This window comes from Galeopterus variegatus, unplaced genomic scaffold (genome assembly GCF_000696425.1).
Source record: "Galeopterus variegatus unplaced genomic scaffold, G_variegatus-3.0.2 Scaffold10774, whole genome shotgun sequence".
In the NCBI taxonomy this organism is placed as follows: Eukaryota; Metazoa; Chordata; class Mammalia; order Dermoptera; family Cynocephalidae; genus Galeopterus; species Galeopterus variegatus.
In genome coordinates this window covers 26,104-44,303 of record NW_007736885.1, presented here as the reverse complement: position 1 = coordinate 44,303, position 18,200 = coordinate 26,104, and the positions used below count along the sequence as shown (strand labels likewise).

General features: G+C 40.5%; 1 protein-coding gene across 1 annotated transcript in view; it reads right to left on the bottom strand.

Moving 5' to 3' along the window:
- LOC103610220 (adenylate cyclase type 2-like) overlaps positions 1 to 12,985 on the bottom strand; it is a gene marked incomplete at its 3' end in the record, with an annotated part of 27,782 nt that extends 14,797 nt beyond the window's left edge. Inside the window, exons 1-2 of the mRNA XM_008594426.1 lie at positions 12,968 to 12,985; positions 8,038 to 8,186 (exon numbers count right to left, since the gene is read on the bottom strand). Coding sequence (XP_008592648.1) covers positions 8,038 to 8,186; positions 12,968 to 12,985 — 167 coding nt within the window. The remainder of the gene's footprint in view (positions 1 to 8,037; positions 8,187 to 12,967) is intronic.
- Between the last annotated feature and the right edge of the window lie 5,215 nt (positions 12,986 to 18,200).

The following is an 18,200-nucleotide window of genomic DNA, read 5'->3' as shown; positions in this document are numbered from 1 at the left end:
TTGCCAGCCGGGTGAACCCAACAATGTCAGCATACAAGATACTGCGGGAACACAGGAGGAGGGGACGCAGGATTTTCAAGTTTATATTTGTTGAGAAAGAAATGATAACTTTTCCATTAAAAGAGTATAACTTTTTTTAAACTTTACTTATATTTTCCTGAGAAAGATATCATTTTCCTGGATAGGGACTACATAAACATTTTGTTGAATTTGCCCATTTAAACATTTGTTTGGTGTACATTTTTGTAGTTGAGAGGAGGAATTATTTGGAGAAGAAAAAGTCATGCCCTGCACTCTCTCCCTTCTAGAACATTCTTCCCTGTCATCCTTCTCCCCCTCCAGGCCAGCTCCTCCCCCTCATGCCAACATTTCATTAACTATCCTAATTCTGATGATCGAATGAGTATGCTTCTCCTTGAATTGTTACATGAATTTTTAGCATAAAAATCCCAGAAGTAGAAGCAGCAAAATAATAAAAGCCAATTCCTGTTTATATTGGTTCAAAGAAAAAAATGAAATAATCACCTTCTTTTTTAAAAAAAAGACTATTCAGCGAATGCTTCTGGTACATACTACATGCCAGGAGGAAGCAGACACAGAGTATCATCCTAAAGCTTAGAATTCAGTTGGGACGATGGATTAAACAAATAAGGACACCAACAAATGTCCAATTATAAATTATAATAAAAGCCATAAAGGAAAACAACAGAGAGAGCATGGTAGGAGTGGATTAGGTGGTAAGGAGTCCAGGAAAGTCACTCACACTAAATGACAGTGCAGTTCCCTTCGTGAGATGTGCAGATAAGTGGAGATACCTGTGAGATTCCGTAGAACTTTGCACGTGTTTAGAATGGGGAAATACAGCACCAGTGTGTGCATTACCATGTTTCCTACACAATAATATGTTTCTGATTTGTATAAAGCCCTTATAAAGAAGACTAAATTCCTGCTGGTGCGTTGAGATTCAGACAGTGACTATGATATGGTTTAAGATTTTCGGGCCGGCCCGGTGGCGCACTGGAGAAGTGCGTTGGTTGGGAGTGCGGCGGCGCTCCCGCCGAGGGTTCGGATCCCACATACAGACTGAGCGCGGTGCAGGTGCAACACCGAGGGTTGCGATCCCGTTACCGGTCAGTAAAAAAGACAAAAAGGAAAAAAAAAAAAGATTTTCCATGAAACAAAATAATTACCATTTCATAGCCATTAGGATGGTTATTATATATAAAAAGCCAAACAAACAAAAAAACAGGTGTTGGTGAGGATGTGGACAAATTGGAACTCTCAGGTGCTGCTGGTGGGAGTGTAAGATGGTACTGCCGCTGCAGCCATTATGGAAAACGGCATGGCACTTTCTCAAAAAATTAAATGTAGAATACAAATGATTGAGCAATTCCACTTCTGGGCATATACCCAAAAGAACTGAAATCAGGGACTAGAACAGATACTTGTACACAAATGTTCATAGCTGCATCATTTACAACAGCCAAAAGATAGAAACAAACCATTGACAGATGAATAGATAAATGCAAGGTGGTGTATACATACAATGGAATATTAGTCAGCCTTTAAAAGAAGTGAAGTTCTAACATGTGCTACAACACTTGAAGACATTATGCTCAGTGAAATAAGCCAGGCACAAAAAGACAAATACTATATGATTCTACCTACATGAGGAGCCAAACCATTGTAGTCAAACCATTGAGACAGAAAGACTCGTGGTTTCCAGGGACTGGGGGTAAGGGCAGGTGTGGAGCTGCTGTTAATGGGTAGGAAGCTTCAGTGTGAGATGGAGAAAAAGTCCTGGAGATGGATAGTAGTGATGGTTGTAGATCAATGTAAATATATGTAATCCAACTGAACTGTATACTTAAAAATGATTAAAATTGTAAATTTTATGTTCTGTGTATTTTACCACAATGATTGAAACAACCCATCATAACATGGCACCAGTCAGTTGGGTCCCAGCCGGAACAGGGCAGGATCTCTGCTGTTGGCCACACTCTTGGGAGAAAGACTTTCTCCTCTCCTGATGGACAAAGGAGATCTGTGATGGGTCCCGGAAAATCAGGGCTGCTGTGCTGCTACGGGGTCCATTCTGTTCAGATGATGCCATTTCTCTTTCTCCCAAGCTCCCTGCAGAGGCAGCTATCACAGATGCTGAGCCATGGTCCAAGAGGAAGGATTAACAGCTCACTCGGAGAAAGAGTGGCTGATCCAAAGCAGTACTGGGAGGCAGCATGGGTGGGTGGGTTAGCTTGACTGCCTTCCTGTCCACAACGTCCACAGTGCTTCCTGGGGCCAAAACTTACAGTGAGCAAAGAAGCTCTAAGATAGGCTGGCTGTAGATATCTTAAGCTGGTCCGGAGGTTATTTGGCAGCAGAGAGATTCAGAAAGTAAGCAGGCAATGTGCAGAGTTATGGTAGAGGAAGCACAGTGCACTGTGGGACCACATAGGAAAGGAACCCGACCAAGTCTGACCAGGCTGCCACTTCAGAAATGTCACTCCTTCTGTGGCAACCTGGAAGCAGGCAGGTCAGTCAGAGCCAGACTCCAGGAATCCCAAAGAGCCCTGTGGAAGGTCCACAATGGTGGGAAACAGAGAGAAGTGGACATACGAAGGAGATAAGAGGAGAATGAACCAGACGTTGTTACTAATTGGACGTCAGAAGGCTTGGAGGTCTAGGAGAGGAGGGCATCAAAAATGAAGACCCTGTTTCTGTCTGAGTAATGGGGTTCAGAAACCTAGGTCCGTACAAATCAGAACAAGCTTGCGGGGGAAGATAACTAGTTCAGCTCTGGCTGTGATGGCCTTGAAGATGGTGTCTTAGGTACCCATGAAGTAGACGAATTTGGAAAGCCGGGGTTGAGTTCTGTGTCTTAAGAGTCATGTCGTTGGGAATTAAAGTCCAGAGGGAGGGCAGCAGAGAGCCGAGGGGAGCTACAGGGGACCCTAAAACCACTCTCATTTACAGGAGAATCAGACTTAGAAGAGAAAACAACAAAGGCGGCTGTGGGAAGAAAGAAAGGGAATAAAATGTCATGGAGACCAGGTGATGGGAGAATTCCTCAAGCCGGAGGGCGATACTAATGAGGCCAAGAGCACCGGCGTGGTCGGTGAGAAGAGGATGCAGAAGTCACGCACAGATGTGGGGACAAGGCAGGCTGGCGAGCTTAGCAAGAACGGGCTCTGTGGCATGGTGGGGGTTAAAGCCAGAGGGCGGAAATTTGAGGAAGGGGAGAAAATGAGGAAGATTAGTCAGAGAGTGTGGAGAAATATTTCTAGAATTTGGGCTACGAAACAGAGAGAGGTAATTCCACAGTTGGATGATGGCATGAAATTAAGGGAAGTGTATTTGTTTTAATTTTATTTATTTTTGTTTGTTTTAAAAAATATGATGGGTTTGTAAATATTTTGAAAGTAGTGGGAAAAATTCAGAGAAAGATGATGAAGATTCAGGAGGCAACTGGTATTTGCTGCCTTTACAATGATGTATTATTATTATTATTATTATTATTATTATTATTATTATTATTATTATTATTATTTTCTTTAGATAGCAAAGAGCCAATAAGTATTATTAACAGAGAATAAACATTTTGTTGATGAATGTTCAAAGCAGAACCAATAGTTAGCAACTGATTTTTTTGGTACTGTCTACAGACATGATACTTCTTTTCTAAAACCCCCCAAACCCCCAGGTATTGACCGGGCACTACCCGTGCATCCAGTCAGCTTCTTTGCTTAAACCTGTCCTGTTCCAGGATGAAAAGAAAATACATTTTCATACTTCTTTTAAAAGAATTTGTACACCATGCCATTTAAGCTTTAGGTATTTAAGTTCCTTTGGATCCCAAATATATTTTAAGAATTAAAATTTAAATACTAGTAACATATTCTAGACAATCTGTGAGGAAAACGGAGGCAGTCGGGGTGGTTTCCCCAAATCCCTTGCCTTCTGTAGCATGGTAGTCAGCCTCCTAGATGGCTCTGTGATCCTAGCCTCCAAGATGGCGCCATGACCCTGACCTCCCAGTATTCATGCCCCTGTATGTCTTAACCTGTGTAACCAATAGGATATAGCAGAAATGACCTTCCAAGGCTAGGTCATGGAAGACACTGTGGCTTCTACCTGTCTCTCTCTTGGATTCCCTGCTCCAAGGAAAGTGAGCTGCCATGTTGTGGGAAGAAGTGAGCCTCCCGTTGAGAGCCCACTGGTGAAGAACTGAGGCCTGCAGTCAAGAGCCAGAGCAAACCTGCCAACGTGTGAGGAGCCATCTCACAGGCAGACCCTTCAGCAGCCCTTGCTGACATATGGCCTGCAGACTCCTGGCAGAGTCTAAGCCGGAACCACCTGGCTAAACTGCTTTCAAAATCCTGACCCACAGACACTGTGAGATAATGGTTATTGATGTTTTAAGCCACTAAGCTCTGGGGTAATCTGTCACACAAAAATTGATAGCTAATGTAGACAGCATGAGGACCCTTCATTAACTCCCCAAGGTTGTTGGTATCTTCAGTCATTTTTACAGATCTATTTGTTCCTGCACTGTAACCCAGCTACGTAAATATATCCTGTGACCTCATTTAGATACAGCTGCATTTATCTTTACAGGTTTTGAATACCCAATAAATAACTTAAAAATATGTGCTGAGATGGAAGGGGCATTGCAGGCGGTTAAGGTTGGGAAGAGCAATCACTAGTATAGTGTACCTCATCAGGTACCATGAATGTAATTTTATAGGCACAATGCTCGCAAACCTACAGGCAAACCAGTGTTTTAAATAATTTTACTCCTTAATATGTGTGAACTTTCTTTAAATATATTTAGTTTTTTTCTATCATTTATCCAATGGTGCTTCCTTAGTTTCTACTTAACTGTAATCGTTTTTTTCTATCTCCTTCCCGATATGAGTTTCTTGTACATTTATATCTGTGTATGCTCAGGCTATGTATATCAGTAGCTTTATATGCTTTTTCTAAAATCTGAAGTCAAATAAGATTTGCCCTAGAAATATATTTAAGCAGCAGTCAAGTTTGCTTCTTTTTTTAAAAATTTTATTGGTTATGCATATTCATGGGGTACAAAGCTGACCATTGCCACTTGTGCCCAAGATGTGTTGGCCAGAACAATACTATCAGCATGCCTGTTACCTCAAACTGCAATTATTCCCCATGTTCCCCACCCAACTAATCCCTAATCTCCCCCCCACCCCCACCTCCCTTCCTTCACCCCACTCCACAACACTATGTATATTCTCTCCCTCTGCAAGTCCAACACACCACTGTGGTCTTTCCTTCCTTCCTTCTTTCCATCTTAGCTCCCACTTATGAGTGAGGACATGTGGCAATTTTCCCTCTGTGCCTGGCTTATTTCACTCAACATAAATTTCTCCAAGCTCATCCATGTTGCTGCAAATGGCAGAATTTAATTCTTTTTTATGACGGAGTAGTATTCCATGGTGTGTGTATATATATATATATATATATATACACCACATTTTCCTTATCTAGTCATCCATTGATGGACATTTAGGTTGGTTCCATATCTTGGCTATTGTTAATAGATCTATGATAAACATGGGAGTGCAGGTACCCCTTCAACATGATGATTTCCATTCCTTTAGGTATATACCCAGAAGTGTGTTTCCTGGATCGTATGGTACGTCTATCTGTAGTTGTTTGAGAAACCTCCATACTGTTTTCCATAGTGGTTGTACTAATTTACAGTCCCACCAACAGTGTAGGAGCGTCCCTTTCTCTCCACATCCTTGCCAGCATTTGTTATTCTCTGTCTTTTTGATTATAGCCAGTCTAACTAGTGTGACGTGATATGTCAATGTGGTTTTAACTTGCATTTCCCTGATGAATAGTGATGTTGAGCATTTTTTAAAGTGCTTGTTTGCCATTGGTATGTCTTTTTTTTTTTTTTTTTGTCTTTTTTCCGTGTCTGGCAATGGATCGCAACCCTCAGTGTTGCCCCCATACCGGACCGGGGACCGGCAACGGGATTGCAACCCTCGGTGTTGCTCCCGCGCCTCGCTCAGCCAGTGAGCGGGAACCGGTCTGTATGTGGGATCCGAACCCTCGGGCGGGAGCGCCGCCACGCTTCCCAAGCGGCACACTATCCAGTGCGCCACCGGGCCGGCCCTGGTATGTCTTTTTAAGAAAAATGTCTATTCAGCTCCTCTCCCCATTTTTTAATTGGATTATTTGGTTTTTTTACTGTATAATAGCTTGAGTTCCTTGTATTTTCTGGATATTAATCTCTTGTTGGATGTATAGTTTGCAAATATTTCTCCCACTCTGTAGATTGTCATTTCACTTTGTTGAATGTTTCCTTTGCTGTGTAGAAGCTTCTTAGTTTGATATAGTACCATTTATTTATTTTTTCTTTCATTGCTTTGTGCTTTGAGGCACTCATTCATGAAGTCTGTGCCCAGTCCTAGCTCTTGAAGTGTTTTTCCTATATTTCTCCTTAGTAGTTTTACAGTTTCAGGTCTTATACTTAAGTCTAATCCATTTTCAGTTGATTTTGATATATGGTGAGAAGTGAAACTAGAGTTTCATTCTTCTACATATGGATGTTCAGTTTTCCCAGCCCCACTTATTGAAGATAAGTCTTTTCTCCTATGTATGTTTTTGTTGCCTTTGTCAAATATCAATTAGCTATAACTCTGTGGGTTGATTTCTGGGTTCTCTATTCTGTTCCACTGCTCTGAGTGTCTATTTTTATGCCAGTACCATGCTGTTTTGGTTACTATAGCTTTGTAGTATAATTTGAAGTCAGGTAGTGTTATGCCCTTGGCTTTATTTATTTATTTATTTATTTATTTATTGCTCAGGGTTGCTTTGTATATTCAGGATATTTTGTTGTTCCTAAGCTTGTTTCTAATTAATGAGCTTCAAAAAAACCTGAACCTGAAGCAGCTGGGCCAGGAAGCAGTGGCATGCTGTGGAAAGTCTGAGCTCGGAGCAAACAGGTCAGATGTTGGTTCCAGCAGATGCTAAACAGTTTGGTTGTTGTGCTAGTGGTTACTGAACTGTTGAACAAGTACCCTCTTTGACAGCTAAACTAATATCATCAAAACCTAACAAATGAGGCCAGATACATGCACAGGCTACTTACAAGAGAACCCAGTTAGAACAGGAAACAAACATCAATATAACTAATGGATGAAAGAACAAACTCCCAAAAGAAGTGGTAGCAGGAACAGGTGAGACACGGAAATTGCTGATGGACAGAACACCATGGTCTGGATGAACCACTCTACAGTGGTGGAGAGATGGGGGCTATGGAAGGAAGCCCACACTCCAGCCTGAAGTGAGGACCCCTCATGGTTCCTCTCTAGAGCTCAGGGGTGACAAAGGCCCCACACCATTCTCCTTCCTGGCTACACCCCCATGAAAATGTCATGTTAGTTTTCTAGGTATGTGATTCCCGGAATGGCTCCCTGGGAAGTAGATATGACTACGCCAGTCTTGGAAAGTTACTGGAAAAGCAGTAACTTTCACTACGAATTAGTTGATGCACAGGAGTCCCCTGTGACCTTGATCGCTCGTTGGTTATACCCCAGAAGCCCACCATTACTGATGGACAGTGGAACCTCCAACTTCCCTGGAACACCCTAGCTTCACAGAGGCACTGCCCCTGCAAAACCCACCATGAAGCTTCAGTGCTTGTGCCTAGAGAGCCCACAGACCCTTCCTCCAATCCTACTGCAGTATCAACTGTCCTGGGTTCCATGGAGTTCCCAAAATAAGGACTCCACTGTCCAGCTCATCCCTTCTGTGACTGATGGTCAGCCATGGAAAGGAGGGCTATGAAGGACAACTCAATTCTCTTTACTGGGTAAGATATTTTCTTATCTTAATGTGAAGGCCCCGAGAGTCAGCAGAAGGGTGAGTGTGATGGTAACTATCTACTTGCAAAGGACTTGCAGTTACAAAGGAGAGACGTGGGCTCCCAGTGAAAAATGTCCCTGGCTGGGCAAACGACCCCCAGACTTGCTGAGGATCTCAGACAGAGCAGCGTACCTCACGTTGGTGTGTCGTTTGACATACAGATTGTGAAAGTTGTTTGTGTTTTCCATCTGGCCTGCTTTGGGGCCTTGCAGCCTCTGGATGATCTCTGCTTTCATTTCCATGGCAATGTGAGCCGGCAGCAAGGACAGCAGAAGCCGCTCCTAAAACAAGGGGGAAGAGAGAACAAAGATGCTTCAGATAACTAAGGGGACCTCCGAGGAATATTTGCAATCATCATTGCTTTGTAGTGGGAACAATTTGGGGACTATATCTGACAACTTAAAATACAGATTCTAGAAATATATATTGAAAAAAAATCAAATTTTCTAAGGTTATTATGTTATTTATTGAGTTCTAAGTATGTGTTCTTCAGCATAGAGAATAAAGGGAGGCAAAGTTATTTCCCTGAGGATATTATTTATCTCTTTTAATTTTAAAGTGGTGAGGCAGAAATAATATTAAAAGCCCAGAAACCAGTGGTCAGTCTAAGAAAGAAAACACTCATTTTCACCTGCTTGTTCATTTGAGAGATAAAATACAATCTTTATTGCACTTTAGAAGTCAACTAATCTTCCACACTTCCTAAATAAGATAGTCAAATATTTTCAAATATTTAATTTTCTCTGTGGTGAACACCCAACCCCTTTAATGATTCTGAACTATTATAAAAAGAGTCATAAATATCAGCTTCTGTAAAATGTCATCTATAAGAAACTACAGGTAGACCACAAAGAAATTATTAGCATATGAGCTTTTCATGTATTTTTTTTTAATCTCTAAATTTAGTAAACCCAGTAACAACAAAGATCAGCATGCAATATTTCACTTCTTTTAATATATACTTAATTTAGGTTACAGTGACTTTTTTTATCCTCCTCAAGGAAAATACACAATGTTTCTTTAAGAAAAAGTATCACAGAAGGGCAATCTTTGAAAGTTTATGTTCATTCTAGAGTAATTTTAAATGTTAGTCTCTTGTAGAAAACATCATATTCTTTAGGTATTGTGAAGTTTAGCACCTGGTATTCAGTGTCAATGAGCAAGGATTTGTCCAGTAAAACATCTTTTTTTTCTCCCACATTTTCTCTTTTTTCTTTTCTTTTCTTCTTCTTCTGAACAAACTAGTGAGGGAGCAGGAGTGGAGGGGAAGCCAGGCTTTGCTTCCAGGTGCACAGGAACAGGGGACCATTCTCCTGGGTCCACTCCTGGTGCACATCAGGTTGGGGGCTTTGGGGAATTTCCACCGAGGGAGCCAAGGGAGGGCCAGGAGTGCAGCTTGATGAAGACTGTATGACCCTCAGCCCAGCCCACCTCTGGCCTGCTCCAGGAAAAGACAAATGCAAAGTTGACAGGAGACCCAGTGTGTGCCTACACGGGGACCTCAGTACATGGTAGGAAGCATGTCTCCATGAACTGGCATAACTGAGTGTTGATCATTTGTTCATTCATTCATTCATTCATTTATTCCCCAATTCAGAAAACATCCATTTCTGCCCACGAAATGCCAGGCCCTTTGGTAGTACTAATGGTCAGTGCAAAGGTCTAATGCCTGACACTCTGGGAAAACAGGAGGGCAACTAAGGCTGAGGAGCACTTGCTATGTGCCTTATTCTTCTAGGAGCTCTATTCCTAGAAACCAATTGAATCAAAACAACAGCTCTGTCTAATTAGTAGTATTATCAACTTGCTAGCAATACAGGTTAAAAGAGGTAGTTACGTCGAGGGTAGGGATGCCACCACTTGTCACGAGTGCTCATACTGACATAGCAAACAGAATTTTATTGGTACTTAAGAAATTAAGAAAATAATTTTCATTTAATAATTCTTTTTATTTTTTGTTAAATTCCCCTTGATGTTTCAATTTTAATGAAGACATGAAATGAACAAATTAAAAGTTTTTAATAAATTAAATGTCCATAAATACATATGGGGAAATATAATATTGATTATAAAAAATATGGAGGACAATGTGTGATATAAAATATAACAGAAATGACACACACAGGAACATTAACACAAAAGTAAAATTTAGGTAAGTGGAGAGAAAAGTGTTCTCAGGTCCTAGAATTGTTTGGGAAGCAGCAATGACAGCAATTTATATTAGACAGCAACAAATCAAGAATGGATGCAATTTCCACAGTAACAACAAAGACAATGAAAAAATGTATGACTGGCAAGCTAATAGAATAAAAATGGGAAAGAAAATCCTTAAATAATCCAAAATAAATCAATAAAGAAGAGAGAAAGAGAACTTAAAATAGTGGGACAAATAAAAAATTATAAAATCACAGCTATTAGCACATTGTATTAGGAATTACATTAAATATTAATGGACTAAATACTCTAATTGATGAATGTTGTCAGATTGGATTTAAAAAAACAAAATGTAACTCTATAACTACTCACAAGAAACACATCTTAAATATAACAGTACAGAAATATGGGAAATAAGAAGAAATACCTCAAAAAAAGATAAATTATATAAACCTCAATGAAAAGAAAGCTGGTATAGTTATACCATTATCAGAATAATAGACTTTGTAGATATCTCATTCTTCGGGGAAAGGATAGACAATCCATACGTTTTTTAGATTTTTTTTTTTTTTTAAACAGAGGGGGAGAATACCACTAGGTTTTGTTGTGGACATTGGAGATATATCCTCTGGTTCCTTAGACTTACAGAGACTAGTGGTACGAAGGGAAGCATAGGGAAGGCTTGTTCATTTCCTTTCTCCCTCAGCTTCTGGATGAGTGCCTGGCAAGCAGCATTTGCTCTGCAGTTATCTGTTGAATGACTGAATGGCATGCTGAGCATTTCTTCCAGGGCATCAAAGAAAAGTCTAATTTTAAGTCTTCTGGTCATTGTTGGTGCTACTTATGCTAGAGACCTGGGTAGATAGTGCTTATATTTAAAAATTATATTAATAACCTTACTGGTCATAAATAGCAGGACTGGGCAAATTCTGGATTAGTGATGTTCACACAAAAAGGAACTCAAGAAAAAGGAAATTCAGGTTTTCCCCATGTTGAGAATCAAGAACAGAAACAACCATTTGAAATTACATTTTGACTTGATTTGTATTCTGAGCTCGAATTCCCTTAAGTTATTCACCAAATTTATCTAATGACCTAATAATACAGCAGCATCATGTTAGCATAAAGGTGAGGAGGTATGTTCAAATTTTGGACTTAATCAAAATGTTGAAAGAGCAGAAAGAGTGCCCCAACTCTTGAGATAACTCCGCATGGAGCCAGAGCAGGAGAAGTAATTCCAGGAAGATGGAAAATGTCGGGTTCACAACGGGTAAAGAAACCAAGTAACATTTTTGTTTACTAAAGAAAAAAGTGGCCCCAGAAAAATGGAGCCATTTGGAACTAGGGTTTCCAGAAACTATTAAAACATGACAAATAGATGTTCACATTTTAAACCTTTAAAAAAAAAGTCCTTTTTAGGCACAAATTGAGAGTTTGATGTATTTGGTTGATGGCCTGGTCTCTCCATAAGCCTGTTCCCTCTTTAATCTCAGAACTCACTTAAGAAGACAATGGGGATTTATGTTTTAAGTAAACGGCACTTTAATGATTATCTTTTCTAATTTTGATAGAAAGAACTACTCCATCATCTACTCATCTTTCACTATCCATCCCCCAAATATATAAATTTGCTACTTATCTTCAATTCCTCTATGTTTTGGCCTCTGTGACCCACCAGATGGTTAGACGTTTGGGAATTCTAAAGGTAATAAAAGTCATGATGTACACAAGCAAGTGCTTAGCAAACACACTTTGTGCCTTGAAGTTCAGGGATTGGGTTCTGCTAATGCCACCTTCTCTTAGTTCCGTTTCTTTAAGTATTGAGCACACACCACAGCAAGGCACTGTGCGAGCAGTTACCGCTTCGTCTCTCTGCTTATTGATCAATACATGTGATGATTGGGTGTTAAGGACAAAATATTACAGAAGAATGACAATGTGCAAAATCTATTTAGACAAATAGAAAAAAGCTGGTGATTGAGCACACACCACAGCAAGGCACTGTGCGAGCAGTTACCGCTTCGTCTCTCTGCTTATTTATCAATACATGTGATGATTGGGTGTTAAGGACAAAATATTACAGAAGAATGGCAATGTGCAAAATCTATTTAGACAAATAGAAAAAAGCTGGTAAGGAAAGTGTAAAAATTATATTCACAAAGGTCAGGAGACACATGATCGTGCACAAAGAGAGCAGCCTCACATGGAAGCAAAGGTAGGCATGTGGCTCTAAGGCGTCCCATGGAACCTCCATCATAGTCAGACCAAGTAGATGTTGAAAACAAATTTCTTTAACTTTTACAACAGTGACAAGGAATGTTAATATGTAGAATACAAGGAATTATAAATCCGGATCCAGGCTCTATTTAGAAATCCTAAGGGAATTTGTGTATCTACATAGATGTCTGACGATTGGCTTAGTTAGGTTAAAACCAACTCTGTCCTCTTTCTGATGGGTGATGAGTTGAGATCCAAGAAGAAATAAAAATGTACCAGGCGTTCGGTTTACATGGTTCTGCATTATGATTTTGTGATGATAACCTGTGTGTGCACACGGATTCAGAGCAGTCTGCCATTGAATTTAAAACAATCAGTACACTTCCAAATGTTTATGTTAGTTTCTAGCTATGCTTCTTGCACCTGTTGTGGTCAGTGTCCTGTCCATATCCTTTCTCCCTTCCTAGTAAGTCACTGCAGATTGTTCCTTTTTGAATGTACAGTTTCCTGTAACTCAGCTAGCGAGGAAGTAATTGATAAGTAAATACTCCAGCTTCTGCACCAATGTCACTCGGTGGGAATTCTGAGCATGTTCTGCACATCCTTCAGAGGGTTCCAGCAGGATGGAGACCTAGTTGCCACCAGCAGCTCCTTTCATTAGCTGACCTCCCTCCCTAGTGTCATCCCTCACCTTGCGGCCTGGAACCATTTGCTAGCTAAAGGACTGTACCCAGATCCTTATCTGGGGGTTCTGCTTGGCATAAATCTAACTGAGACATTTCAAAGCACCGTCTCTCCTCTTCCTATATTCTGTAATAAGATTATGCTCAACCTCAAAACACACAGAGCCAGTCCTTCCTGACTTAGATTCCATGATCAAAAAAGAAGATTCAAATATAGTCATTCTGTTCCAAATGTAAGTGATGATCTTTATTTTAGATGCAAATGTAAATGATGGCTGACTTTTTATAGGTGGTTTGGAAAATATAGAAAATAAACTTCATATGCTGTACAAAACACATTTTTTTCTTTTGTTGTAAGTGTTAAAGAAGCTATGTGAATTTAAACTGAAGCAAGGATTTTGATAACAGCCAACTGGCCAAATACAAGAACTCAAGGCGTCACCACTGTGATTTGATGCTGGTGCCACTGGTGGACAATGGGCAGCACAGCATCTAGGTAGAGCTCACGAATGGGACCCATGCCTTGGGTTCTGCACATGCTCTCTTGGTGGGCACAGTGTTGGGCAATGGGGCAGCCTCAAATAAAAGCCTGAGCTCATAAGTGGTGAATCAAGATATTTTCTTTTAAATTTGTCTTTCTTCCATTTAAAAATGTTCTGATTTGAAAGAAAAGCCCAATATTATGGCACACATGATAAATTTCAAACCAATCTGTAATGTGACAAGGTCAAAATTTCCATTAATATTTTAGCTTTTTGCAGATGTAGCTGTGTGCCCTGCCAAATTACCTAAAAGCAACACACACACTTAAGGCTTAATATACCGGACATAACTGAGCTATACTATTTTTTCTAAGTATGTTGGAAAAATTCCATAAGGATACTTTTGGAAAATCAAATTGTCATTAAACAGATTGGTGCATACTGTTATTAGTTCTTTTTCTTTCTAGAAAAGCTTGGGTAACTACAGAGAATTTGGCTAATTCTAGAATATTCAAAGGTTATCCACTTAATAAGTTGGCCTTTGGGGGTTCCATTTAACACATCCCTTTATTAAACCTCCAACTGTTATTCATTAGCAATAATTTTTTCTTAGAACTTGTTCTTTTAATTTGTGCTTCACATAAGAGCTACAGAGTTAATTCAGTAAATTTCAATGTACTATTGATCAAAATTCAGGACACTCTGAGCTCTGAAGGGTTCCCAATATAACGAAGGGAAGTAGATATTATAACCATATTTTATGTTATTTTTTAGATTATTTCAGTTGATAGGAAAATCCAAGTAAAGAACCCTTGTACTTACATTTTGATCTAAGATATAGTAACGCATATTATGCCCTGTCCCTTCAATAAATCATGCATGCAATAAATATTAAAGCTGCTTTAATAAAGCTGCTTTACTTTCCAAAAAGGGAGGATAACAGTGAAACACTCCTTTCACAAGAATTTAAAAATTTTTCTCCTTCAAAATTCTTACCTCTATTCAAGTCTTATTTTAAATGCAATTCAATCACATCATGATGGCAAAGCAATTCAATGAACAGAAGGGATGTTGTTATAGATTTTTCTCTTCCCAACAGAGAGTAGCTATCAAAATGGACAAACACCAGATCCCTAAGCAGCCACTGGGCTACAAGTGACTCCATCACTCATGTACTGAGGAGACAGATGATGTCGTTCAATACTATCCTGCAGTATAAAGGCCAGGTGGCCATTCAAAATAAAATGCCGAAAACGCTGGACTTAGAAAATAGCTGCCAGGGACGTAAAGAGATGTCGTCATCCTCCCCCAGCTCATGTCAGCTCATATCTTCTCTTGCAAGCAGCTCCATATCTGCAAGTCTCAGAGAATAACCATCTCCCACCAGCAGCAACCTCCCTCACCAGCATGTCCCCAAAGTGAAGTTCTCCTAACTACTGCTATTGTTGCTGTTTACCATTACTAAACTTAGCTTGTTTATCTTAGGTCCCTTGATAGAAATTTTGCTTCACATCAATTGAAAAGTGCACTGAACGCTCATTATTTGAAAGGTCTTGTTTTATCTTTCTTTGACTTTACAAAAAAAAATCAATCATCATATTTCATCATTATTATTATTATTTTTTTTATTTTGGAGGGCAGGGGGCTGCTTGGTGGTACAGGGATTGAACCCTGGACCTTGGTGTTATCAGCACATGCTCTAACCAACTGAGCTAACCAGCCAGCCCTTAAGTCATCATATTTATATGTGATAGAGAGTAGCAACCCTCTGTAGTAGAAACAGCTGAACTGTTTCTACTGTAAGAAGATGGTTCCAACCCTTCCTCTATCACCTCAACCAAACTACATCGGCCTTTCAATCGCAGTTTAGTTGTACGCAACCCTCTGTAGTAGAAACAGCTGAACTGTTTCTACTGTAAGAAGATGGTTCCAACCCTTTCTCTACCACCTCAACCAAACTACATCGGCCTTTCAATAGCAGTTTAGTTGTATAGAAAATAGGTTCATTGACCTGGGTGAGTTGAAAGCTTCCATGTCTACGTAAGATTCCAGCATTTTATGGAACCATGGGTGGCCCTTTCTAGAATTTACTCCCACTGTTTCAGAGGTGACCAAGTTCTTTTGCACATGCCCAACAATCAGTGTCACACAGAGGAAAGCACCCAAATCCCCACACAGTGGTGAAGACTGCAAGTCCAGGGGGACTGTGGGAAAGGAGACACCACTGGGATGTAGAAAAAGCAAACAGGGAAGAGGCTGAGTTCAAGCGGGTTCTGGAACAGTGGCTCCAGAGAGTGGAAGGAGGATGAAGAAGGATTAGGAATTCTGAAGAGCAAAGTTAATGGCAGAGGTGTTGTATTTCTGTGCAGAGGGAAAGTTGGCTCACTTATTTCACAATCTAGAAAACTGGACCACTTCGTGCAAATTAAAATCAACATTCACCACAGCAAATGACAGTTCCCTTTTACAAAACAGTAAGTCTTTTTATTGTATGCATATCCTGTTTCAGCATTTAACAAGCCCTGGTCCCATAAAATTACATTTAAATTTAAACATTTTTGAAAAAAATAAAGAGGCAAAATAGATGTAATATGGTTCAAAGGGAGTGAAGTGAGGTGGTCGTCATTTGGGGAGTCAAGACCCAGCAGAACTTGTGTCTTCCAACCTCACGGCCATGGGCTGCCCTGACCTTGACCACTAGCTCTGGTCAGCAGACCCAAGATGACCAGCACACTTTTAGAGAGCACATTACTAGAAGAAGGTGGAAAGCATGAAATTATCACTCATATGCGATTACTCTCTAGTTAACAGAAGTTAGAGAAGTAAGTACTAATCAACTCAAATTATAAATTATGTCTATAGTCACTGATGACAGTAAATCGGTATTTCTAAACTTGAACTGTTTACCATCAACTGTCAATTCAATTCTCTAAAATAGAACCTGTAGGGAAATGGACATCATTCATGAGGCAGAAAGATCTTCAGTCCTTGAGTGTGAGACCATGGAGGCCCTCAGATAAGAGGAGCAGCTAGGCTCCATTGCGTAGGCACGGGGCACCCCATTGCACACCAGCACCCAGAGTAAGACTCAGGCTGGTGCACCCACAATGTGACACAACTGAGCACAACACAACTCAGCACCGACTGTGATAAGTCGCCCAAAGGGGAATCTCATACAAACCAGACTTCCAAGCTTACACACCAAAAAGTAAAAAAGTAAAATGCTCCAAAGTGAAGTCAATTCTGGTCTGACTTGCCTCTCCAAGGAACACCATCCACAGCCTTAAATAGGCAAAGCACCATGGAGAGAATGTGGGAAGACTAATCGCACTCCCGGATGTTGGCCCCCAAAACCCAAAACACAAAGAACAGGTAGCCAGGCAGGTGGTAGCAACCAGACTTTGGATTTCTTCTGCCAAAAAGGACAAGGTGGAGATGCTGATAGAATTATCAACAGAAGGAGGTGATAAGAAGAAAGAAAAAGCAGTAGCACAATGGCAGCAATTTGATGAAAGTTTCCGAGAAGTAAAATTGGATATTTTAACATTCAAATGCAATCCCTCAATGTAACTATATGCTGTAGATGACTAGATACACGATGCAGTCTATACACACAACACTTGCAGTGGACTGAATTAGTGTTCTAAGATATGTGCTGACACTCCCTCCCTTGCCCCACTGACCCTTGGCTTGGCCACGTGACTTGGTCTGACCAATGAAATGTGAGCAGCAGTGACATGTGCTCCTTTGAACCGGAAGTGTTAAGAGCCAGTGCGAGGCTCACAATGCTTTCATTTCCCTCCACTTTGGGACCAGCAGTGTTCCAGATTCTGATTCTGTGAGCCTGGGTCCCACACATGGTGCAAAGTGGCAGCCCACCTATGCTAGACAAATACAAGCTTGAAACCATTCATGTTGCCAGTCACTCTGGTTTGGGGGCAGTTTTTCCAACAGCAACACCATACAAGGATGTGGACACCACCCATGTCCTCCGACCCTGTGTGCAAAGGATTTTCACAGCTGTTCTGACTTGTGAGACTTGGCTTACTCATCCATCTAATCTGTAGATTTGGAGTAAAATCTCTGGAAAGCCTCTCTGGGAAGTATAGATTTTCCTCCCTCACTTACAGCAGAGGAAGCTAAGACTCAGCAAGACTAGTCAGCCTGTGAGGAGTCTACAAGGCAGGGTCCTTGTGACTTTGGAGCCTGCACTATTAACCCCTGCATGGGCTGCATGGCAGTCCATGGAAGAAAGGGCTGGGATATGGCATTGTGGTTGCTTCAGGTGGTGCAGGAATTACACAATGCGGGAATGAGCCCACAAAGGATGGGGACAGTTCTGTACTAATTTGCATTTCCTCTTCCACACACACAAAAAACAGGGATCACTTCTGATAACTAAAAAATCTGCTCAGACCCGTTCAGCTAAATTTGTCTTGAGAAATCTGGGATAAGTCAGTAGTCATGTCCACGTGTCCTGGAAAACATTATCATAAGACCATTTCCAGACATAACAGGAACCAGAAAAAGTAACAAAATAATGTAGGATACTTCTTGTAGCCCTTACTCTAGATTCCTGCATGTAACATATAACCCAGAAATAATCGAAAATCTACATGGGTACTAGTCAATAGAAAAGCTGATGCAATGATTAGAGGGGCTGTCTTCTCCTCTCTCTCCTCTAATTCTCCCCCAACTTCTTTATAAAAATTTAAAAATTCTCCCCCTACTTAGCTATACAATGCTAAGCTCTGCTGGT